The sequence below is a fragment of the Glycine soja genome, chromosome 18 (genome assembly GCF_004193775.1).
Source record: "Glycine soja cultivar W05 chromosome 18, ASM419377v2, whole genome shotgun sequence".
NCBI classification, from domain to species: Eukaryota; Viridiplantae; Streptophyta; class Magnoliopsida; order Fabales; family Fabaceae; genus Glycine; species Glycine soja.
Window position 1 is genome coordinate 56,037,104 of NC_041019.1, and position 25,152 is coordinate 56,062,255.

General features: G+C 34.3%; 3 protein-coding genes across 4 annotated transcripts; 1 reads left to right on the plus strand and 2 right to left on the minus strand.

The window, feature by feature from the left end:
• Window positions 1-447: 447 nt before the first annotated feature.
• On the minus strand, window positions 448-7,221 carry LOC114395280 (RNA polymerase II C-terminal domain phosphatase-like 3). 2 transcript variants are annotated; one of them, XR_003662983.1, is made up of 13 exons: window positions 6,243-7,221; window positions 6,007-6,130; window positions 5,868-5,923; window positions 5,700-5,763; window positions 4,196-5,584; window positions 3,322-3,951; window positions 3,103-3,249; window positions 2,737-3,005; window positions 2,525-2,636; window positions 2,192-2,449; window positions 1,431-1,477; window positions 954-1,331; window positions 448-855 (listed from the first exon to the last, which is right to left on the minus strand). XR_003662983.1 is itself a non-coding variant. In XM_028357015.1 (12 exons), the coding sequence occupies exons 1-12, from the start codon at window positions 6,854-6,856 to the stop codon at window positions 1,268-1,270; spliced, it is 3,774 nt and encodes a 1,257-aa protein (XP_028212816.1). In that variant the 5' UTR covers window positions 6,857-7,221; the 3' UTR covers window positions 448-1,267. The 2 variants fall into 2 exon arrangements, 1 of the variants encoding a protein (XP_028212816.1); XM_028357015.1 differs by having other exon boundaries at window positions 448-1,331.
• A 1,413-nt stretch (window positions 7,222-8,634) lies between these two features.
• On the plus strand, window positions 8,635-9,830 carry LOC114394456 (proline-rich receptor-like protein kinase PERK7). The gene has a single exon (XM_028356035.1). It carries the CDS (start codon window positions 8,801-8,803, stop codon window positions 9,593-9,595), a length of 795 nt encoding a protein of 264 aa, XP_028211836.1. The 5' UTR covers window positions 8,635-8,800; the 3' UTR covers window positions 9,596-9,830.
• Window positions 9,831-15,654: 5,824 nt separating this feature from the next.
• LOC114395439 (protein LAX PANICLE 2-like) lies at window positions 15,655-25,152 on the minus strand. Its single transcript, XM_028357221.1, has 4 exons — window positions 23,790-25,152; window positions 23,524-23,574; window positions 23,280-23,352; window positions 15,655-16,178 (listed from the first exon to the last, which is right to left on the minus strand). Exons 1-4 carry the CDS (start codon window positions 24,722-24,724, stop codon window positions 16,011-16,013), a joined length of 1,227 nt encoding a protein of 408 aa, XP_028213022.1. The 5' UTR covers window positions 24,725-25,152; the 3' UTR covers window positions 15,655-16,010.

A 25,152-nucleotide genomic window follows, 5' to 3' on the forward strand; every position in this document is an offset into this window, starting at 1 on the left:
TAGTTTTTTATAAATTATAAAAATTACTTTCAAACTATAGAAACTAAAAAAAATAAGAATCATGAAACTATAAGAACCAATTAAGTAATTTAACCTTATAAAAAATTATGGTGTAAAAACAGCTTTGCAGATTAGAAATACACCTTTTGATCATTAAAATGAAGTTGATAGAGATACTTAATTTATTGCAGTGATTAGAATCCCAATAATGTTGCCAAAAATGAACTGGCAAGACGCCATGACTACAACTCGATGGTATAATTTGTATGGTCCTTTTCCAGTAGTGCACAAGAATCTCATTACCATTATTCTTGGGTATATAATAGAACACATGCTTTTTTTCTTCTTTTTCTATTTTGGTTATAAAAGCTTTATATCCAAAAATGACATCATGAATTAGTTTTCCTTTTTACAAATTCTAAAGATTTTCCAATTGGGTTGTTGTAATTGTAAAGCAACGCAATCCGCATGAATTGAAGGTAAAAGCAACCAAGAGGTTTAGACTATAAATCATGGTTAGACATGCTTCCTTTCATTTTCTATCTTCTCCCCCTCCCTGCCAAGCTTTGTTGTTTTGGGAAGGGAGTAGGATGAATGGTGATTAATTTAAGCCCCTCAAATGCTTTAACAGTGACGCATTGATATACAAACTCAGTTATCAGAAATTCATTTTGCTGGGGCCATGAATCCATTTCCAAACTGACTCGACTGTTCTAGCACCCGCTTCTCCTTAGACTCAAGTTCTAACAAATGAATTGTTTTCACCCCGAATTAGGTTATCAGTCAATACCTCCTTCAGGTTGAGTTCCTCCACACATTTTAACTCTTCTCTTAAAGCTGAGGTCTTTAACTTTCCTGTCAGCAACAGAAATAAATTTCACTCCCAATACCATCTTATGAAAAATTTACTGAGAGCTACTACTCACAAAACCCACCCCCACAATATCACTCACCTAGCCCCTAAAGCAGTCAACCAATTCTGTCAAGCCCTACCCTGCCCTGCAACACCGAACCCTTGTGTCCCCAGAATTACAAGGGCACTCACACTGTCCTCCATTTAACTCCTCAACAACAGGTCAGTCATCCTGGTAAGATTACACACTCCCCAATCACCATCACCATCTCCAGTGGACTCAGTCATCGTGAATTAAAACTATCTCTGCTGACCAGTTGTAGTCTAATGATTTCACACCCCCAAAATCAATGTGATTCTTGATTTATGTTCACATATTTTAGTTTATGAAAGAGAATTAGGTCAGTTTCTTTTTTATGGTTTAATGGCAAAATCTTGCTCATTCGCCCTCCTATAAAGCAATGCTGATGCTTCCACCCTGTTTTTATAAGGAAGGGGGAAAGAAGCAGCACAAGTCAATATCCAAGAAGAAAAAAAAGACAAGGACAAACAAAAATGTAAATTATGAGATACTCACCAGCCAGGATGGACAACAAATCTTCCGTTGTTTAGAGCCCAATTCACCTGCTCAAGAAAAAGTAGCACTGTTAGGCTTCAAATTCAATTCACAAGAACACAGTCTGCCACAACTACCATAGTAGTGAAGATTTTACAGCATGCTGTTCGTGGTGGGAATAAACAAAGAAGTTGGAGAAAAAAGAGAGAATAAGGAAGGGCTCCCTTCTAATGATAAAAGTAAAACGGTCTTTTATTAAATGATGTCCGTAAAATATGCCATGGACAGTTTAAGTTGTCATGTTATGAGCAAAGGGGAGCACAGCTGGATGAACCACCTGGATATCCAGGTTTCTATATAAGCTAATCTAGAAGCACTTCTAAAAGAAGAAAATGAGAGAAAAAAATTAGTTTCTCCATAAGTTAAAATTAGCTTATGCATAAGTTAAAAATAATTTTTTTAGAAAAGTTGTGTGAGAGAGCTTCTACAAATTAGCACATACTACATAAGCTAATTTTAACTCATGGAAAAGCTCATTTCATTTTTTCTTTGCATTTTCTTTTCCTAAAAGTCTTTCTAGAGAAGTTTGTCCAAACATAAATCAAACTAAATCATGAATAGTTTGATTTGCACTAAAATTTCATCACATAGTTTACCCTTTTTATCCCATAAAATTACTCTAATATTATGAAGAACTGTAGCAATGCAGGAATCTATATTTTTTTACATGACAGACTGACAGACTAACATAACATGCTGATAGTTTGTAAATAAAACCATACCTTATCAGTCCCAGGGGAATTTGCAACAACGTGAGTAACCTGTTCGTCAATCTGATTGGTGCAAAAAGCACCAAACTGTTCAGCTGTCTGCCATAATGGGTGAAGGTGAGGATTTGCTTCACCAACAGGAAATACCCTACTAAATACTATGCGACAACCAGCTAAGATTTTTCTCTGCTCTGATGCTAGTATATTTCTGACATCCACTTCTTCTAAGGATCGAGAAGCAAAAAAGATTTGATGTATTTTCTCAATAACCTAAAGAGGAAGAGAAGAAATTATCAGCTGAACAGGCCGTACCAAATTAAAGAGAAAAAAATAATATATACTCACTGCCAGAGAGGATGCCAGAGTTCCAGCTTCAGGTCTCTCATCATGATCAATCTCGAGAAGGGAAGGGCCAGGCAGTCCAAACTGACGTCTACTACAGGGGAAGTATGTATACCTGCAATGTCTTAAAATTTAATATAGGAATGATTCATCTGCTCGATATATAAAACCAGGAAAGAATTGCATGAGAGTTTGAAACCCCATGTTACACGGACCTTTCCACCACTATCAGGTTCAGTTTGTTATGAGGCCAGACCCTCACAGAATCATCTATAATTACAACAGATGATTCCATACCCAAAACGCCTTCCAAATCTTTGCTTTTGGGAGCCCTCTCCTCACCATCAACTGAATCAGTATCATCACCTCTAGAGATAACTCTTCCAGCAAACAAAAGTCCCTTTGGATCAAGCACCTTTGCCATTTCTGTTGCATATAGCTTGTTTCCCATAGTGTAAAGATGCAGCTCATAGAGCTTACTGGCCTATAAAGCATTTGGGGAAGATATGAATTCTTTATTTCAAAATTAAGCCATTGCACAATGTCATGCCTAAAGCATATACAAGAATCCATATTTTTACCTTCTCCAAGAAGTTCCAGATTCCTGGTCTGAGTTTAGTCCACATTCCCATATGAGGAAAGCGAAAAAGATGTCTGTGTGGTTTCTCACGGTCCTGCTCTTCTTTCTTTCTCAATATCTCATCATGCACAGGATCAACTTCCACAAACTGAAAGAGAAATTGTTAACATGAAATAACACAAACTTTCATCCAAAGGAGAACCCATTCCATGCAAATTACCTTAGCAGAATTAAGTAGTGTGTGATCTAGATCCAATACAAGGCACAATTTTCGAGCAGCAAACATTTTATTCTGTTCTTCAATTCTCCTTGCTCTCTCTCTCTGTATAGCAGCCTTCTGCTGCTCATCATAACCTTCAAAAAGATGCTCAACATCTCCCCATGTATTCTGGGATCGACAGGTACCTGATGCAGCTGTTTCATGAGCTGATACCATGCCAGCCTCCAGGTTCTGAGAGTTTGACACAACAGATTTCTGTTCCCCTCTATCTGAAGTAAGGGGAACAGATGCTGAAGAAAAAATTTGAGCAACAGGAGTGTGAGTTGATGATTCTTGGGAAACAGACATAATATCAGCAATGTTTTTCAGATTCCGGGCGAATTGTCGAGCAATATCAGGTTGTGCACTTGGTTGAGTAGGCACTAATTTACTATCCACCCTACCCTCAAGCTTCTGGGCATTGACATTGTCCCCAGTTCCCTGGTTGTTAGACACGGGGGATACAATGGCTTTGAATTGCTCATTCCCCAAGTTCCCACTCTTCTGGATAGTATTATTAGTGTGGAGAATGCGCCGGGGATCACGGGGTTTCATGCGAATCTTTCCTGAATCATCTTGAAGGGTTTGTGTCTGATTGTGCCAACCACGTGCAAAAATGTAAACTACAGTTAGCTTGACGGGATTTTCAAAACACTAAATTGTGACTTTCAAATTCCACAACTAAGTTCATTCATAATCAAGGATCATGATGTTAAAATTTTCAATTCAATTTTTAGAAGAAAGTAACAGATAATTGGATATTAAGACCATAGGCACAAGTGAATATTCAAAAATTGACTTCAGTAGTGTATACTTAAGACAAACAGCATTTTACCATGGAAGTTGATTGTGATGAAACTGGAAGCATTCCAACAGAACTTTGAAGAAGACCAGTGGCCATTGATGAACCAATACTCGCAGTTGAGTCTGTTCCCATAGCCGAATTTGAGCTTGTTGGATGCAACAGCATATTTGTAGCAGAATCAGCAGATTTCTTCTGGGCTTCTGCTATTCTAAGTAAGTTAACCAGCATGGTTGGATTTACAGCTGCACCTTTCAATAGAGCAGGTAAGGAAGCTAGCACATTACTACTTGTAATTGGTGCCTGCTCATTTCTAATGCTTGTTGCATTGAAATTATCAGAACCAGTACAAGAACTACTGACTGTATTCAAAGTCTTTTGGGGTTCAGGTCCAAATTTGTCCATTAAATGATTCCTCTCTATAAACTGAGCTCCAGGCCCAGTATGCTCTTCCAACCAACCACCAATTCCAGTTCTTACTTCGCTCATATTATGCTCAGTATTTTCCAATGGACTTTTTTGTCTTTTTGATACAGTAACATCCAAAGAAGGTTCTTCAGCAGCCTTTTGTTTCCTTGAGATTGTTGTTCCAGCATATTCCACTTTAGGCATATTATGTATCAATGTAGATGGGTTATCCACGGCACTTGCATCAGAATTAACGAAACGAAGCCTAGGATCTCTATTCTTTGCAGAGCTTTTCACTGGCAAAGACCCAGGACCTGCTGCATCAACTCTAGAACTAATGAATCCATGCAAGCTGGACCTATCTGTGGAAGTAGCAGAAACAGGTGGCAGATCCAAAAGAGTTGGCTTAGTGCTTGTTAAAAAATCACCAGTAGAAGCACTAGAGACCTCCTCGTTTGTATCAACAATCTCATCCTCACAGTCACCTGAAGGAGTTGGACTTGGAAATTTATCATTTGTAAAAAGGGAACTTCGACCAAACTTCTGTTGATATGTGGAAACAGCTTTCAAAGCATCAGTTTCATAGAGATGAAATTTAGAACCTTCACTATCAAGTTCCATCTTTCCAGACTCCGGCTTAGCAGCTGCTGACCCAGAACTAACCATAGGCTCTCCAACGGAAAGTAATTTATTCACAGGGAAGCATGAGGGTGCTTCTCGGGTTGGTGATGGTAAACTGTCAGCATCATGATCCTTGTGAAGGTCTAACAGAGGGAGCAGAACCCCTCTACCTTTAATACTATTTTGTCCAAATTTTAAAGCATGTGATGCCCCAATTATGTCACTATGCAAAGGCTTATTATAAGAAATCAATTCAGCAGCTTCTACAGCTTGATTTTCCTGAGTCTTTATCTCATGGGTCTGCACAGTGGTCTGCAATTCTTTCTCCTTGCCAATAGCCTCACTATTAACTAAAGCACCAAAATAATCAATTGCAGTCATCATGCCCTGGATCTGTAGGAAGAAACAACCGCATTTCAGATTCTATCCCATCTTTGAATTTCTAAATTGAAGATTATGAGGATAATAGTAAAACGACTTCCAAAATCCAGTTAACATTAAACATCACCTCTTTTATATGCTCTGGAGAAAATAATTGAGCCTGTTGTTGATCCTTCACAAAAGAAAGTAATCTGACATGAAAAGTGTGTAGTGAAGGGAACATAGTTAGTGATAGAAGGCATTGCAAACTCAAATAATTCACTTCTACAACCTAAAAACTTAGATTTTGAAAAACCTTAATATGCTATCCTTGTTCTGTTCCTTTTTTAAAGAGTCCATGGAGCAAAACACCTACAACAAATCATAAAACAATCATGACAAAAACCCCAGTAGAAACAAAAAATGACATCGGCAAAGCAGCCAAGGGTCTTTACAGAATAAACCACTTCAGTAGCGTTAAATGACAGGCGAACGAGATCATCCCTCTCAGAATCAGCAGGTCTAGAGAGCACTTCAGGAAGAGCATTTTGCAGCTTACTGCAAGTTTGAGCAAACGACCTACAACAACAAACAAAAAATCAATTTAATTTTATAAACATTGTAATGTGACTCCAATGCCAACAATTCAGAGAAAAGGAACACAAAATCCATTAACAACAGTTCCACTTACTCCGCCACATTAGCAACGGTAACACCCTCCAGAACACCCCTCACACCAAGCTGCTCAGAATTAGAAACATCCCTCTTCACATCATCAAGCTTCTCTGAATCAGAAACAACAGGAACAGCCACAACACTCTCTGCTTCTCCTTCAGGTTCCGCGTCGGCATCAATCTCACCCTCCTCTAACTCCCCTTCCTCTTTGTCCACATCCACCACCACCACATCCTTAGGATTCACAGCAACAGAGGCCAGTCGATTGGAGTTGTTGCTGTTACTGTTAGCATTGGCATCAGAGTCCACTTCCATCACAAAAATATCATTCAAAGGCTTGTTCTGCACGGCCTGTGCCCAAGCAAGGTTATACAAACCCGATGCATAGCCACGACATATGGTAGGGTACTTTGAGTAAAGATCATGAACAGCCCAAACCCTAGCATCACTTCCATTGGGCTTATTGTTATTATTTAACACCTTAACATCTTGCTTATTGAAATCCTCCGCTGAAATCTCTTCCACCGAAGCAGTATCCGAAATCTCACCCTCTTCAACATCCTCTACCTCCTTCCCCATCTTCTCCAATTTTCCCAATTTCTCACAATCCAATAACGATCCAAAAATCATAGAAAGCAGAGCCAGCCAACCAACAAACGAAACAAACCGAGAATCGAATCGAGATCTAAAATAATGGGAAAAGTTTTAAGGCGAAGTGATTAAATTAGGGTTCCAATTTCGTTCCTTCGAAAATCTCAGATTTAGGGCGCAACAACAGTGTTAAAAACCAAAATCGGAAGTTTCACGGCGTCGGATCTGTTCCATGAGATCGCAAATCGCAGAAGGTTTACTTCAGATCCGACGAGCTATGAAGCAATCGGATTTTTCGAAAGAGAGAACAAAAATGACAACAGTAACGATAATAGAAAATTTTGATTATAAAAAAAAAATTAAAACGAAAGAATGATACGCGAGGGTGGTGGAAGAATAGGAACGGGAGAAAGGGAGAGGGGATTTTATAGGGATACTATGCGAAGAAGAATCTAAGTGTGATGGGATTTTGAATCTAGACCGTACACGTCAGTGATCCCCGAAAGAAACCCCGTGTGTGTGCTTAGCGCTTACGAACGAGAATGACCCTAGTACAATGTAGACTTTTACTGTGTTTCCGATTTTATCTATTTTTTAAAACGATAATCCTTTTCCTTATCAAATATGTTATATACATATATAAAAATCAGTTGTTATTTCTCTATGTTTATAAAAATTAAATGTGGAGTTAATAGGATAGTTAAAACAGGATAAATAAGATAAAGATAGGCTAAATTCTATTTTTGTTTTTTTTTTATAATTTGGTCCTTTTGCCATTTAAAAAACAATTTTGTCCTTTTATACTTTTTAAAGTGATTCAATATGAATCTTTCATTATAAAATGATACTTTTTCTTAAATGTTTTCTTATGCATACAAGTTAGTATAGGCAAACCTACAAAATACTTCCACCTATATATGTTTAATGCAGTCAAAGACTTATATATCTATTGTTGTTTTGTGTGGGTAAAACTATAAGAAAAAAAAAAACTATACCTAGTGTGGGTAAAACTCATTCAAAAATTACACATACAAGTTATTACGTAAATAAAATCCCATTTTCAAAAAGCTGTGTAAGTTAAATAAGTTGATTACATTGTCAAAGTTTCTAAAGAGACTAATAAGTATTATTCTATTCTTAGCTATAACATTCATTGGACATCATTTTCATTTCTTAGTTTTAAAAGTATTTTTCCGTGTCAATTAAACTATCAATAATGTGATTTTGTGATTAATCCAAAAACAAACATTAAATACAAAGCTCAATAATGAGCATAATTTCTCACTGAGCAAAAATTATGTTTATGACTTGTTAACTTTAAAGGATATTTATTAAGTGATACTGTCTTGTTTAACGAATCCTTGTGCCAAATGGCTTTATGAGTAAGTAATTCTAAATCCCGAGTAATTCTATTTAAAAAAGAGGGAAAAAAATTGCAATGAATAAGAGAAATATAAGATAATTATTGTAATTTAAGATTAAAAATGTAAATAAATGCAACAATCATCACGTGGTAATAAAGTTAAGAAATATTAAATTAAAAGTTCGTCAGATATCTCTCTCCTCTTATTTTTTTATTAGTATATTTTATTTTTATTTACATAAAAAGTTAGAGAGACACTCAAATAATAATAATTATACTCCATTTTTAAGAGATAATTGAAAGACTAAACCAATCCTCGCAGAAATCATCCGAAGACCTATGATTAACTAAAGTTAATTAATTTGGGGATAATTTGTCCACATCCAATGCAGTTTGTTTACGCATGGCATGCGCGATCCATTCAAATATTCAACTGAGCGACTTGTTCTGAAGTCCTGAATCTACTAGCTAGGCTTCCTTTACCTTTTTCAACAACAGGCATCATAACCATCCAACGGCGCAAAAACCTTAGAAAGTGATTGCACTGTTGCACCTTACCGCACCAGAACACTCTCTATCTCCCTTATCCCGCTGACGCCACCACAACCATTGTAACCACAATGGCCGAAGAGCCCGAAAACAATCCACCGCCACCGGAACCTCCAATCCCCTCCGCACCGGATGCCGCGGAGGAAACTGCAGCTCCGGCTCCGGCAACGACGTCGCAACCAAGTGCCGAGATCGTCGCTCCTCTGGCGCTAGCTCCGAAGCGGCAGCGCCGTCCGAGTGTTCGCCTGGGGGAGATCGGCGACCAACGCGCCTCCTCCGCGCACGGCCACGACTCGCACACGCGCCGCCCGAGCATGCCGCCATGGAGCTGGCGGACTCCGAAGGAATCTTCCAGAACCTCGAAGGCGCGCACCGTAACGAACCTCGCGAACGGCGGCGAAGAGTTCGGAAACAGCAACAGCCGAAGAGGAAAAGCAAAACGAGGACCAGCGACGAAGCGATTGAGAACAAATTGGGCTCCTAGAGCGACAATCGACGAAAATGGTGACGAAGAAGGTTTTAGGGATTTCGAACACGAACACGAACAGAGTCCAGTACACTCGATGGAGGAGAACGGAGTGGATTATTGGCACGTGGATCGGAACGAGGATCCTAGGGTTAGGGTTTCGGAAAACGACGGCGTTGAATCGGAGTCGCAGGAACGGAGGAAGAGCGATGGAGTTCGGTCTTGGCTTTACGAGTTAGGGCTGAGTAGGTATGCGCCTATGTTTGAGATCCATGAGGTCGATGACGAGTTGCTTCCGATGTTGACTTTGGAGGATCTGAAGGACATGGGGATCAATGCTGTTGGTTCAAGAAGGAAAATGTACACTGCAATCCAGAAGCTGAGGAAATGCTTGCCGTGACATCACCGTGTTGTAATCGGATCAAGATGGATATATGTATGTATTCTGTATATGTATATGTATGTGTAGTTTTTCTTTGTTCTGGCTTTGAAATGTGGATAGAAAAACGCATGTATGTACAAGAGTTTTTGGTTTATATCACTTTATCTATGGTGAATGAACAATAGGGGGGGATTAGTGACTGTTATTTATGCTTTCTGGTTGAAATTTCTTGATGACATGTTTTCTTTCCCTTTTTTAACGTGTGATTTTATCGCCTAATTGAAGTAGCCGGTTACCTGATCTAAAGTGCTTTTTTAACATGGGAGAATGCTGAATGTGATGCATGATCACTTAATCAATGCAGCACTCATAGTCAATGAGAATTTAGTGTTGAAATTAGAAGTTTTCGCTGTTTTATCTATAAGTCTGAATATGTTTTGAAGTAATGCACAATTTAATGTTTCTGGTTAAGCTGAGGATTGATGTGGTCTTGTAAAATGGAATTTTATCATGACTTGAGAAATATGTAGTGTAATTAAGTTGTCCTATAGTTGATGAGAATGATCCCTCCACTATAACTTTTGTATTCATCCATTAAAACCTGCCAAGGACTAGGGAGATTTTACACTTGTTTCTTACCTTCCTTGTCTTTTAGAGAAAGACTTTGAGGGCTGGATAGAATTTTGTTTCTGTTTTCTGGTTAACCTTTGAGCTACTCTGTCTGTATTCTAACTTTGATACCGCAATAGGGGTAATCTTTTTTTTTTTTCCTTTCTGAAATATTGAATGCATCATGCGAATCAGATGTGGTATTGTGCTTGCAGTTGATAATGATAAGATTTCCTGAAATAATTGTGTTTATCTTTATATTTTGCAAAGTGATTAATAAATAGTCATAACATTTATGGTGGTTGAGGAGGCATCTTTTCTTCTCATTGTATACTAATTTGTAATTTTGTATTCTTATGTAAAAAGGATTTGCTGAATGGTATATTGTCTATATGTTATGACTTATGATTAATCTTTTGGTACAAGTGATTGGACATAAGTAGTTAATGTGCTGAAGTTAAAGTTGAATCACGTGGATATTACTCGAGTTTGATCTTTGGTGAAAATAATTCTTAGTCAAATTATATTTGTCTCCCAGTCGAACTCTAGATTAATCAGGATCTGTTTCTCCAGATGGACAGGAGGATTAAGATAAAAAAAATGATTAATCTACTACTTGATCATTATTGTAACTACATTCTGCCATGTGAGTTGTGACATTCAGTTAGTTTATATTTGAAATGATACAATGAGTAGAAATATAGATAAACTGACTGCCACAGCTTGCCTGAGCTGCAAGTATCAATAGTAAGATTTCACGTGGAGAAATTATAGCCACAGTTTACATAACCCTGGAATTCAAAAACAGTAATTTAGTGCAGTGCTACCTCAGCCGGCTTCAATCAGATTTTGGCAGTGAAAACTGAGTGAGATAAGCCCGACAGATGGTTAGTGATTACATTTGATCCGTCTTCTTGCTACCATAGATTAGATTTGGACAGAGTCGGAGACTTTCTCATTTTATTTGTCGTGCATGTGGTCGACCTGTTGATGAAATTCAAATGAAATGAGGTTTGCTTTTTTTATTTTCATTCGAGTTTGATGCCCTCTTGATTCACCTACTGTCATGCAACATTAACTGAATTGAAATATATGATTATTTTGCCTTAGGCACAGCTCCAGAGATCATTATGAGTTGAGAAGTTTTTATGAAGACGTAGTATATCTAGTTCATGTTTGATTTTGATGAATTTTTAAGAAAAAAGTTATTATTATTATTTGCCTTGTTCTAATTTTGATTATAAATTATTTAACACATAAATAAGATCATTAGACCAAACCACTAAATAGCTGCTGCTTAAACTGACTCTCTAATGAATTTGGTTTAAAAGAAAAGAATGTTTAAACAGGAACACTTGTCAGCATATCTGAAATTGATCCAATTCTAACTACAACAAACTTTATTGAGTCAAATTATTATGATTTAGCTAATGGGATAAAACATTTTATTTTATTAACTACTTTTAACCTCAAACTGGCCAATGTGCTTGTGAAGCTAATCATGGTTTCATGCTTACTTTTTGAATTAAGAGTAGTATTTTATCTTCTCACTATATTCTCTTATAATAAACATTTATCCACCTCTGAAATCCGTATTCTGTCTGGCTGATTTAAATAAAATGTTCCTCCTTTCAAACAAGTTAAGAATCTATTCTGTTTGTTATTAGAGGTTCCCTAGTTTCCACATAATGATGAGTGGAATTTCAGTTGCTTGCGCCTTACCCCGTCTCTAATATCCTTTAAGTCTCAACCACTCTTGAGAGAATGTAAATATATTAAACAGAATAAAATCTTACTATCATCCCTCCTATCTGGTACTCCCACCAAATAAGAAATGTTTATTATCACCCCTCTTATAATCAATTAGAAAAGTAAAAGAGATGATAGTTTGATAGTATTGTGAGGACCAGAATCTTTTGGAAAGGAATTACGTTGTTTCTTTTTTTCCTTTTTAATAAAATCGCGTGATAATTAGAGCCTTATTTGTGAGTATGGGAGAGAAATCCAGGTCCAAAGATTGAAAGTTGGACTTTTGCTAAACGAACTCTAGACCTGTAGAGCAGAGGTTGGAGTGTTGGACTTTTGATGTTAACTGTTAAGTGGCTAGATTTTTTTTATTGTCAAAAGTTATTTATTAGTTTTTTTTTTTTTTTTGAAATGTTAATGGAAGGAATTTGAATTCATGACTTCTTCCTTCTTCCAGCTGGACATTACTTTTTAAATAATCTTTTCTTATTAACCAAGAGGGTTTATGTTAATTGATTGAATAAAGTGAGTGAATTGTTATAAATTTTGTAGTATCTGTACGTAGATTATAAAAATTTCTTCTTACTAGTTTCACAGTCTTTAGTTTCTTTTAAATTTTATCTCAGATAATAGAAAAAAATATTTAAGAAAATATCTTTACATATAACAAAACATTTAAATTCTCAAAAACACTTTTTTTAGAATCTTCAAAATGTTCCTTCAGCAACATATTCAAAATACTTTCACAATTTTAGTTTGAAATGTATTAAAATACTTATTGAAAGTTTTAATTTGGGAGTTTCATAAATCATTCTTAAATATTTTGTAATTAAATTTTCAGAAAAAAAATGTTTAATACATTTCAAATCTAAATTTTTAAAAGAGTGTATAACACATCAAAATTAAAATTTCTAAAGAAAAATTGAGAAAGCATTTTTATTTAGACTTTATGTAATTTTGGAATAACAGTGAAGAAATTGAATTTTGAAGGAATATGCAGAGTTGGTGTTCCTTGGGTAATTGAAATTCCCAATTCAAATTTAGGAATCAGAGGCTAAACCAACATAGAAAAAATACAGCAAGAAAGGAGAAATAAACAGTTTTCAGATATGGGGACCAATTCTAGTATAGTGTAACGGAGCTGTATATTCTTGGAACAGCAGCCAGTCCCCCTTTGCGTGCAATTTTTCAGTGCACCTTTTTTTCTTTGGTCAGTGGAATGCAGCTCTTGCCTCTTCAGGAGTAAGCAAAACTAACAGAATAGCAGCAGATTCACAGTGTAATGGAGCTGTATATCATTATTCTTGTGCATCATTTCATACCTCGGTTCCAAATTTGTCTATTTGAATCCAAGGCCCTCTTATTATGGCTAAATTACAAATAACAACATTCTTCATGCTGCGATCATTTTCAATCTCAATTTTCATGTATAGCTTTTTTTTTCCAACATTACTTCCATGACGTGCGATTTAAAATAAAAACGCTTAGTTTTAATGTCCATTAGCTAACATGAGAATCAAACCTTCTAGGAATTTTTTGGTTCATAAAAATTGAAACTCGAATATAAGAAATTTGTAATAATCCACGTATTGTTTAACTAACTGAACTATTAGTAATCGTATTAGAATTAATCTAGTAGTGAGAGAATTGAGTAGTTTAGGTAAAGTTTTAAATTCAAATCTGATTGTGATTATCATATATAAAAACAAAGGTAACACGAGAATAGGGTGTATTAAAAAAGTTTAAATAATCTGTAAACTAGTTCAATTTATTTATAATCTTACAGAATTTAATATTTCGTATTTAACTCAAAGTGTTAAGGAAATATGACATGTGTTATAGCTTCGTGCTTGAACATTTAAAATTGTTGAAACATTAGTTAATAGTTATACATAAACTGACTTGCCTATTAAAGAACTTAAACAATGATCGAGTCAATGACACAGAAAATAAGAGTCTGATCCACAGGTTAAGGCAACGGTTTTTTGGTACTTGGATAACTTTTGAAGACTTCCATCCAAGAGTTGTCCAGAAAATGGGCCTCTTAAACCAGAACAAAGTGGTCCAGTCCATAATCTTCATACAGATTGTTAAAGAAAGTGGGTTGAGCTAAACAACAACAAAAAAGATGGTGAGATGTTTAAATAAGTGAGACGTTTTCTCGACCAGAAAAACAAATATAATGTTAGGTTTTAGTTACAGGCTATTAACCTATTCACTCATCCCCTCTTTTATTTATTTAGTTTCAAAAACATTTTATATCTAATATATTTTCCAATTTAAATGAATAATAATATAACCTATATTAATGCTATTGTTGTTGTATTAGACTTTTATCATTAAATTTTGAAATTATATATTTGTTAGTTTATTAAAAGGTTAAAACTTATTGACTTGTGTACAAGTTTTATTTTTGGAATAGAATATCAGTATTTTTATAAGAGACAGTCTTATTTAGGTCAAATATGATTATTATGAGTAATAAAATTCTCATTATGAATATTTAATGTAGTGCATACTCCATACAAGTTAAAATCTGTTAGCCTACTTATAACTATTTAAAGGATTAGACTAGATTTTTAAAGAGATCAAATGAGGTAAATAAAAGGACCTATATTAGATAAATAAGTTAAACTCAAACCTTATATTTGAAAAGCATGTCGGGCTCATGTCTTATAAAACTTATTTCTTTTTAAAAAAAAAATCTACCCTTATATCATATATTTGAGTCCTTAATCTTGAAAGTGAGATAATTTCAATATATACTCTCCTTCCTCACGTATGTGTCTTTTAAGCTTTAAAAAAAAAATTATTAACTAATTATTCATTCAAACAAAATAGTGGTATATTGGTCCTAATCTATACTGCTGCATTTACTATGCTCCGTTTAGGATCCTTTTTATTATTAATGATTTTTTTCCTATTTAAAGAAAAAATATGTACTTTTCTTAATTTAATTTGTTAGTGGTTAAATTTATTTGTATTCATAATTTAAGTCATTAGTTTTGAGAATGAAATGATTTCTATACGTATTTTCTTTTTATATAACTGTGTCTTATTTATTTTTTGGTTTACGCCCTATGAACTTGCATGTTGATTCAATGTTTTTTCTTAACAATTATTTAATTAAACATATCTACTTTCATTAATACATTTAATCAATTCTAAACATCAATAAATTAACATTAGATATAATGTTGATATTTGCAAAAATATTTTTCTATTAAATTAAAACAATTTCTGGATAACTATAGGTTATAAATGTACATACTTTTAATCAATGTTTTATTAGTAAAAATAGTACTTTATTAATCAAATTAATTTTTCTACATTTTTTATTTATATTTTTAATATTAAAAGCACCCATATGCATGAATTATTTGCTAATTTTATGTACGGTTCTCGCAGGTGTCAGTGCTGTACAACAATTGAGAGATACGCTTATTTCCAACATAAACTGATAAAAGTGCATTATTAATTAAATTAGTAAGCTCAAATTTGTTAAGTACAAATATAGTAAAGGAAATGTGCATCATATACATGTAATCAGTAATACATACATGATGCATATCTAACTAATAATTAAGATCTGACACTACTTATGAACAAAATAAATTGATATCAATTACTCATTATGTTGGTATACTTGTAGCGTGAGAATAAACGATAGTATAAATTTTTTATATGCAGAATAAACAATATAAATGAGAATAAATAGAGACTAAAAGGGGAAAATGGGTTAGTGGATCAAATTAGATTGAGTTTTGTGCTTGGTAATACAGTTGATGGCAATCCCTCACCCACCCGCCCAACATGGGAATACAATTTTGGGTAATGCTACCCACCCCCAAAACCCTAATTTAATAAACACTGTTTTGGGGGGATGTGATTCTCCATAATCTCCATGTCAATTAAAAGAAATATAAAAGGGGAAGAAAAATCAAAATAAATAATAATCAAAACCCATTAGAATAGAAAAATTGGAAAAAGAAAGAGGAAAAAAGGGTTTAGATCATAAGTTAACAATTAGGGATACAATTAACACGATGCATTTGAAGTTACTTGGGGGTCCTCACTTTCAGTTTGTGGTTCTACCGTAATGGAGCACCATGACATGATCTGTGGTGGTTGAGGAATCTGAAAGCAAAGGTCTTGTGGTGGTGTCCCTCGGACTCCAAATGTTATCCCTCACATGCTGCAACGTCAAGAAAGGTAAAAGTTGCTGCCCTCTGCATGTTATCTCTATCTGCAACAGTATTTCCATTCATTGCACATTTATTATTATTCATTCATTCCAACCTAGCTCAATATCATTATCATCTTCCACATTATATATACACATCACGTGGCTATACAGTGATATATCCACCACCACCACCACAAGAAAAAGAAATATATACCATGCGATACAAAAAAGTAGTTATAGAAATTACAATACATGACCTTAGCAAATGGTTAAACTCAATATACATATCATGATGATAACTTTACATCAAGTGCGTGATTATAAGAAATGATAGTCATAATGTTCAGTATGCGTCTTTTCCATCTTTTCTGGTTATCTATTTTTAATATAACTTTTTTTGTGTGCATTATTTTGATATACTAAAAATCATCATTGTGTTTACTTTTCTCGTATATAATCTCTCATTCTAATATTTATATCTGTCTTTACGCGACGGCTCGCTTTAGTTCACTTTCAAGTAAAGACTCTCTATAATATTGAAGCTACATAATCACAATATGTCATATTGATAATCTTTATAATTCTTTTCATCTTATAATCAAATGGGTTAAAGAAATATAAGAGAAACACAACTCTCAAAAGTAATTAATTTTCTTAATTACGGACTTTGCAAGGAGATATAATTATACTCAACATTTGACTCTTAAAATTTCACAATATCTTTAATTTCTTCCACTAAATGGTCATATCCTTAATTAATCTTACACTTAATTTAGATGCACACGTAAATATACTTGTTAAGAGACCGGACACAGCTACAGAAATTATTGCAAATTAATCACTAATCTAACATGATAAATTGTAGATACAGTAATGATAACGCATAGAAAATCTTGATTAAGATAAAAAAAAACTTGGAAAAAAATACTACACCTATTTAATTTTTCTCTATTTTTTATTATATATCTAATCTAATATTTTTTTTTTCTTCTTTTGTAAATGTAGTGAATATGAAATCAGTATGAAGTCATGCTTTGTCAGTGGCTTACGTCTTGGGCCTACTTACCAACGCATAAGATCTTTGTAACTTCTACTTTACGCATAAGATTGATCCCCATCTCCACTTTTCCTATTTCATTTTAATGTTTCAGAACAGTAGTTTCCTCCTTTAAGCAATTAAGCCAAGAGATTCCTAAATCCTTAAGCATGCACGCATATTTGGGTCAGCGGGCAATCGTGGAAATGCCCACCCAACCCACGATCTTAAAAACTGCCCTCTCTTTAATCATTATGGGGGCCCATTCAGACTTTTCTCCCAAGCCATAATCATGATCCCTTAGACTTCAGTGTTTTCTATTCTATATATGCCCCCAATACTATTATTATACTATGATATCATATGGTAATGCTACTACTATCACCCAATAAACAAATCACTAATCACCTATTATTAAATAAACAAATAAATCCGAAAGTTTGAAGAGAAAACCAAAAATACACAAACACGATACACAACGTACAATATAATATGATGCAATGGTGGATCCATGAAGCACGGCGAAGAATAGGCAAAGGCACAATCTAGAAAAGAAAAAAAAAACTATCGTAATTTAATATAATAAATATATATAACTTGTATTCTCTTCTTCGTCTCCTCCTTCGAAGGGACCTAATCACGCGTTTATATTACTAAATTTTCATGGTCATCATGCACGTCTCTATCACGTTGCGCCACCCAAACCCTAATGCATGCGAGCGTCAACATTACTACATGAAATAATAGCCCTTTTGATTTTTTCACCATCGACTAGCTAACTAGTTCTATAAAAAAACTAACTACATATCCTTTATTTAATATTATGCCACCGGTTTGAACTTGAGAAACCATATTAATAAAAAACTAATTAAAGTGGCGTAGTTCTTCATATATCCTTCCAATTAGTTTTTTAATGATGCATGCATATCACTCACCAACTTTTATTGTTATTATTATATAGTATTATAGGATATGCACGTATCTTCATATTACTTTTTCTTTTCTTTTTATTCTATAGATGTGAAATTAATTTCTTTTTATATAAACTGAAATTTGATGTTGAATTGGACAGTACTGTGAATTAGATTAAGATTTTGTTCTTATTAGGGACTTAGAATCGATTTATACTGTTGGTGGTGGAAGATGCTACCTACACATAATGGGATTCTTTTCTTTTGGTTCCATTCCATGAGAGTGCAGCACTTGACAGTTTGATGGAGCTTTTAAGCCAAATATTCCGTAGAAAAGGAGAGAGAGCAAATGGGAATTAATGGGAAGGGCCTACATTAGCTGTGGGATATCAAGCGAAAGCGTGACGAAAGGAGAGAGAGAGAGAGAGAAGGCATGCAGATAGGTATTGAGTGGTGAGAATGACAGGGTCCACGTGTGATTTTCGAAGCCCTAGGATATGATGTGTTTGAGTTAAATTAACAAACAAATATCTCGTAACCTTTCTGTATGAATAGAAGGAGTAGTGCTGTCAACTAAGTAGGCCAAGATATATATATATATATCCAAGTTGAAGATGTGTTTCTACATCTTAAAGTCAATGCACTCTTTATAAATTACAAAAGCAACAAGGAAAGGGAAAAACAAATAATAAAGCGAGGGATACACACCTTCCACCATGAAAGACATCTTTTTGCTTTCATGCATTCATTATTGCCTTGACTATCTATTATGTATATCCATGTTCATATTATTGTAAAAAACAAAACAGTTTGTTCTTTTCTAAACCCTTTGAATATCTATATTTTTTTCTATTAAGATATATATGTTTCTTGTAAACAAAAGTTTCACCGTATTTTTTATGGGTAAAGATGCCAATTAAGTCACCTTATTTATTATTAACCCTTCTCTCCATATAATATATATACATGCATGTGGAAAATGTATACGTATTTTTGGGTTGCATGAGTAGAAAGATAGAAAAAAAAATGAAGAGAGAGAAAATGACAAATATAATAAATGGCGTATTAGGAAAAGAGAAAGATAAGAGGAAAAATAAAATCAAAAAGAGATGGAAGATGTACGTTATTAATAAGACAACTATGTGTGCAATCTTTAAAGATATGTGAATTATATCGGCCTTACTTATCCATTTGCCATCCAACCTTTCCTGAATTTACGATCAGAAACTAATAATCTTAATTATATGTATGCAAGGGATTAATTAAGCTAGCTAGAGTATATTTATATATATATATATATATATATATATATATATATATATATATATATATAGGTTGTTAAATTGGATCATCTATCACACTCATTATAAAGCTAATGATTTGGTCTTTATCAGAGTTCCAAATCCAAGTCATGTGTGAGGTTTGCCGTTCCGGGCGGCATGGGGAACTACATGCAAACCAGCTAGCCATATTCATATTTTTTTTATGATGTGCAGTGTAAAACCGAGTAGTCTTAGGTTGACTTCTCATAACAAACAAACAACATATCAAGGCATCAAGAAATTGAAATCAGCAGCCAGAGTGGATATTGTTGTGTATGTGCGTCACACATTCTAACTACAACAAACCTAATTAGATTACTCTAATGATAGTAACGAGTAAAATATACAAATTTTAGTTGATGTCTATCATTCCTAAAACAATCTTCTCTTTAAATATTTGTACGCGTTAATACTAGTCATACTCAAAACTACAGAGTTTTAGAATAAACAAATCCCACATAAAACTCAATCGCATCCTTGCATATACATATAGTTTTTTAACAAGAAAAAAAATCTTAACCACATATAAATATTTAAATTACTTTATTTCAATATATATTTAATTATCTATTGTAATCATATATAGTCAAAATTAACTCCTTTACGAGAGTATATATGTTCTCACCTATCTTTAATAATATATATATATATATATATATATATATATATATATATATATATATATATATATATATATATATATGTGTGTGTGTGTGTGTGTGTGTGTGTGTGTGTGATCTTAAGGATGAGAAAGAGAATAATATGCCGTCTTAATATAATCTTGAAACATGAGTTGGAAGGCAAATTTAAACATACTATATATATCGAAAACACAACGAGGAGGGTTGACCGAAAAAGTAACTTGCATGAAAATCTGACCAACAGAATGGAATGTCGATTTTATGAGTCCTGAAGCCTCGCAAGATCTATATTTTAGGCAATATGGTAATGCATACCATGAACGTATATAAGATTTTGCGTAGTGGCATGGACTACAAATTCAGTTAAACAAATCGATTCCTCAATGAAAGTTGTGATGCATGTTCGATACATTTGACACTCATGCTTCTGTTTTTTCCTGTCAGTTTGGCATGAAAAGTCTAAGACCATTATTCTATTTATAACATGCATGTACCTTGGTTTTGTTGTTTTGTGGATAACACTTCTGTGGGTGGCAAATACAGAAAAAATAGGTACTCAAGACAGTGAAAACCTATAAATTTTATATATATTTCCTTCTCAATTTCATTGCCAAGCAACATGTACAAATGAATATCAAACTCAACCGTGAACAAAACTCTTGTAAGAGATTGGCCTTTGTGGAAAAATAAATATCAAAGTAAATAATAGGACACGCAATTTGTAATATTTGAACAGAATTTTCCAATATTTTTATAATTTATTGTAAAAAAATAGATAAAAAAGGACTAGATAAATTTACAAAATAATTGTTGTTTTGTTTAAGTTCTTCCATAAAATTGTTAATAAAAAAATGACCTCAAAATAAGCCAATCAAATAATACGCTGATAAAGATCAAATGAGATAAACAATGAGACTGGAATACTTACCGAAATTTAAAACAAAAAATGAAGAGAAGTGTTTGTATCTTTTCCATTTGAGGCGGAAATTTTAAAAATAAGAGAAGATTTAAAAGGGTCAAAATTGAAAAATTCATCTATCCTACGTACATTTGTCTCTCTCCTCACCCTATCTCTATCTAGGAGTATCTTAGCATTGGGTGTCGATTTTTTTTCTTTTCAATATTCATAATTCAAGTCACCGGAAGAACCATAACTATCTCTGTAAAAGTTCATTTTCTACAATTCTATTGACTGTGTGTCTCGTCCCGAAGGAAAGAATATTGAAATCAATCTTTTATGTCAATCTTAAAACATTACAAAAATAAAAAAGTGGAAAAACCTGCGAAGCTCCTTTACTAATTTTTTCAATTTCAACTGTTTTATAAATGTTCTCATCATGCTAAAATTGAGTATGGCATCATCGGCTAAGTGCAAATGATAAACGGGTGGGGTGAGCAACTAATCATTGTATATATGTAGATCTTAATTTTTCTCCTATAGGTCAGATCTAGTAATTTTAAGGGCATGCATGGATATTATGATGTAGGTTCTATATGTGTTGCTTCGTTTTCTCTAAGGATTCAAACCTTTTTTTAGTAATTATTAGGCAGCAAGTAGTAGTGGTGTTCGATGATGAAGTGTGCATGAAGGATTGTAAAAGTTCTGGGTCGACACACTATAATGCGCACATCTAATAATATCACTCAATGCATATATAGCCTCGTGCACATGTTTCATAATGAGCGTAGATCATAAGTATCTGAAAGTACATCTAAATCCCCAACCGATTTCAATACTAGTTCTGTACTTTATACTGCGTATCATTAAGTTTCGACAAAAACTTAACATGCACAATCTCAAGAATATATGTTGAATAAAACTATTAATACTAGGGTTATAAGTAGTACCACTTAGATGAAAATTCATAGACCAACCATATATAATTATTATTTCTATTTTTTATCAACAAATATTAATTTATTAATTTTATTAGAAATATAAGTTGAAATGATTTGAACTTACAATTTCTTTTCTCTTCCTTTTTTTTTCCCAACCACTAAAACCAGCTATTACGACTGTATAATCTGTGTCCTGAGAGGCTGAGATGTTAAAGAAATGGAACCTCTTCCGCTAAACATTATTGGTGAGAAAGATGGTGCAGATTAGTTTCCCAATTAAACTAATTATTCTTAATCCTGTTTAGTACATATATGACCCTTTTTCTTCTAAATTAGATACTAGGTTACGAAAAGTGGTTTCTTATCCGTAATTTGACTACATGATCTACATTCTACACATATCTAATTAAAATTTGTATATATTTGCCATAAAAGATTATCATCTTGTTTTAACAATTTCCTCCCTCTTTTCTACACACAAGTGGTACGGTGTAGACCACTTAAAAGTTTATTTTCATGCAAATCAGTGGTAAGACACTGAAATCATAAACTACTCGAGCATACATGGGTGATTATTACGATTATATTGGGTGTGTAGAGTATTATATAATTTAAAACAGCACCCCAATATCAACAAGGAGCTTCCTTCTATGAAACTAACTTATTTTTTGGCTAGAAAGAACTAACAAAGATAGTGGGAGTATATATTAATTTTAATTTTCCGTGAAGAAATTAATTAGTAATTATTATATATCTTTAATTAAGTTTCTGCTTTTGAACAGTTGTGGTACACACCTAACTAATAATACCCCAATTCCCACCACCAAACACAACACACAAATAGAAGGTTCTTAGGATCCTATGTGGAGGCTCCATATATATATTGTCTTAGTTGTGGATGGACAAACACCATGATTCTAATTAATCATGTTGCCATGACACAGAATATGAGTATGAAATTAAAACGGAAATGGAAGACAATAGAGTTCCGAGAAACATACTTCTCACCTGCATACTCATTTCTTTTTTATGAGAAGAGAAAGAAACATATATATACTTTTCCATCACTAGATAGATAAACCTGCTTTAGTTCTGCTGTGTCTTTCATCTTTCTAACCCCCACTAGGTTTCTATTTTAATGTACTTTGGTACTTTTGATGAAAACGTAGTTCTATTTCCTTTTCGGACACTCCTATGTTCATTTTCATATTTCTTTAATTACATGCTAATAAAGGAGGCAACAATTGGGATTAGCAAGGTGCATGACCAAGAGAGCAGCGATGGAAAATCATATCCCTAGCTATGTACTTCACACAAGCACATACACATACAACAAATTATACATAGATTATTAATATATGGTATTTATATTTATATAAAAGGGTGAAGAGAAGGTTGAAACTTGAAAGTACCTCCGATTCGCTTTCCAGTCTGAGTTTGCTAACCAGATACTTCAATAGCAACCGAACTGTCATCCTTCCGTCTCTGAAAGTTTTGTAAAGTCAAAAAGAAATGATGAGTTTTTTGCAGCTCCAAATACGATCAAATCATGATCAAAACGACATTGATTACACACTGACAAGAAAAGCCCCAAGCTGCTCATCAAGGGAGAGAGAAGAAGAAACAAATAAACAAAAAAACAACAAAAATACTCACTTAATTCTAAGGTAGTTCTTAGGTATTTGTGGCAAGAATGGTTCTCTCGCTCTGCATTGTAGTACGAACGAAAACCAAGTGAGTTTTATCACACAAAAAAAAGCAATTAAATTGCACTAGCTAGCCTCTAGATAGACGCATGCATGTATACATATATATAGTCTATAAAAAGACAAGAAAAAAAATACTGTACTAGAAATTATTATAACCAAAATGTATCATATATTAATTAATTAATATGCATTTTTTTCTATAATTTAGCTTACTGGTTTGGAGAGGCTTGTAACATAAACCATATTCCAGAATGAGGTCTTCTAGGAGGATCAACAACTCGAACGGTGACATTATTATCGGAGCTTGGTCCTGGCCCAGCTGCCACGTCATATTGATCAAACCCAGAAGAGGAAGAAGAAGGGAAGTGATGATGAAAGGGTACTGTGGGAAAGTAAGATCCTAAGGGATGAGGCCTCAAAGAAGAGTAACAAGTTTGAGAAGAGGAAGAAGAAGAAGGAATAGGAAGAGGAGTGAAAGATGAAGAAGAGGGCATAATAGGCATTGAATATTGAGGAAGTAGTGGACCAAATGCCCAGTTCATCATCTCTTGGTGACCAAAGGTTGATGTAATTGGACCACTGGCCATAGACATCATCGTCGACATGGAAGAAGAAGATGAATACGACGTCGTTCGATGATGCTGCTCAAAAAGCAAAGAAGAAGAAGAACCTCCTCCTCTCCCTGAAGCCATCACTGGAAAAACCGCCGGTGGCGGCGGCTGCTGCTGCTGCTGCTCCGAGCTCCGCCGTAAAGGAAGCAAGTCTAACTCAACAAGCCCTGAACTGGTTGTTGTTGTTGTTGGAACAACGGTTCGAGTATCACGCTCTTGTTTTGTGCTTGTCAAACCTATGCTTAATTGAAGCCAGTTACTGTTGTTGTTGTTGTTGCTGTTGTTGTTTGCTTCTTCTTCATCTTCTTCTTCTTCCTCCTCCTTTGAGATTGAACCGCAAGCTCCAACTTCAGCTTCCTCGTTAGTGTTGTTATTGTGTCTCGATGATTCTTCAGCCTCAGCCATGATGTGCCTCCTCGCCACAAAATCGGATCCTAACAAGCAATTGTAGCCTCCTTCAACTTCAATAACCTGGTTCATAGCACTCCTATTAATGTTTTGTTGTTGTTTCCCGTTTTGAGAAGGAACCATGGTCATATTTGACTACCCACTCCACACAAAAAAACCATGAAAAAACCAAACCCGATGATGATGTTGTTGTTGTTGCTGGACACGTGTCTGATCTCAACACAAGCCATAAGAAGAAGAAGAAGAAGAAAAAGAAGAGAAGGGGTTTGGAATCTGGGGTTTATTATATAAAGGGTGTGGAATAGGAATTGCATAGTGGTTTGCCATCATCAGTACCAATAAGGAAGAGACTTAATAGTAACAAGAAAGCCATCAATTTAATAGTAACAAGAAAGCAGATAGCTAGCTGCAGCAAGAACAACAAAGAGAACTAAATAATAATTCTTTCTTGCAAATCTCACTTTCCATTAATTCTCTTTGTTTGGAAGCTTGTGGGTTGGAACTGTTTGCAGAAGCTATGAGAGAAGAGAGAGAGGAAGAAAAAAAAAGAACGAGGT

What these genes read in the sequence shown, in the direction of transcription:
- LOC114395280 (XM_028357015.1), bottom strand. Translation starts at nt 6,856, where the DNA reads ATGATTTTTGGATCGTTATTGGATTGTGAGAAATTGGGAAAATTGGAG. An exon ending in ACCGTTGCTAATGTGGCGGA is followed by an intron (nt 6,131 to 6,242) that starts GTAAGTGGAACT and finishes TTGTTGTTGTAG; the next exon opens with GTCGTTTGCTCAAACTTGCA. An exon ending in TCTGGAACTTCTTGGAGAAG is followed by an intron (nt 3,006 to 3,102) that starts GTAAAAATATGG and finishes AATGCTTTATAG; the next exon opens with GCCAGTAAGCTCTATGAGCT.
- LOC114394456 (XM_028356035.1), top strand. Translation starts at nt 8,801, where the DNA reads ATGGCCGAAGAGCCCGAAAACAATCCACCGCCACCGGAACCTCCAATC.
- LOC114395439 (XM_028357221.1), bottom strand. Translation starts at nt 24,724, where the DNA reads ATGACCATGGTTCCTTCTCAAAACGGGAAACAACAACAAAACATTAAT. An exon ending in AAGAACTACCTTAGAATTAA is followed by an intron (nt 23,353 to 23,523) that starts GTGAGTATTTTT and finishes CAAAACTTTCAG; the next exon opens with AGACGGAAGGATGACAGTTC. An exon ending in GACTGGAAAGCGAATCGGAG is followed by an intron (nt 16,179 to 23,279) that starts GTACTTTCAAGT and finishes ATACTGTTGCAG; the next exon opens with ATAGAGATAACATGCAGAGG.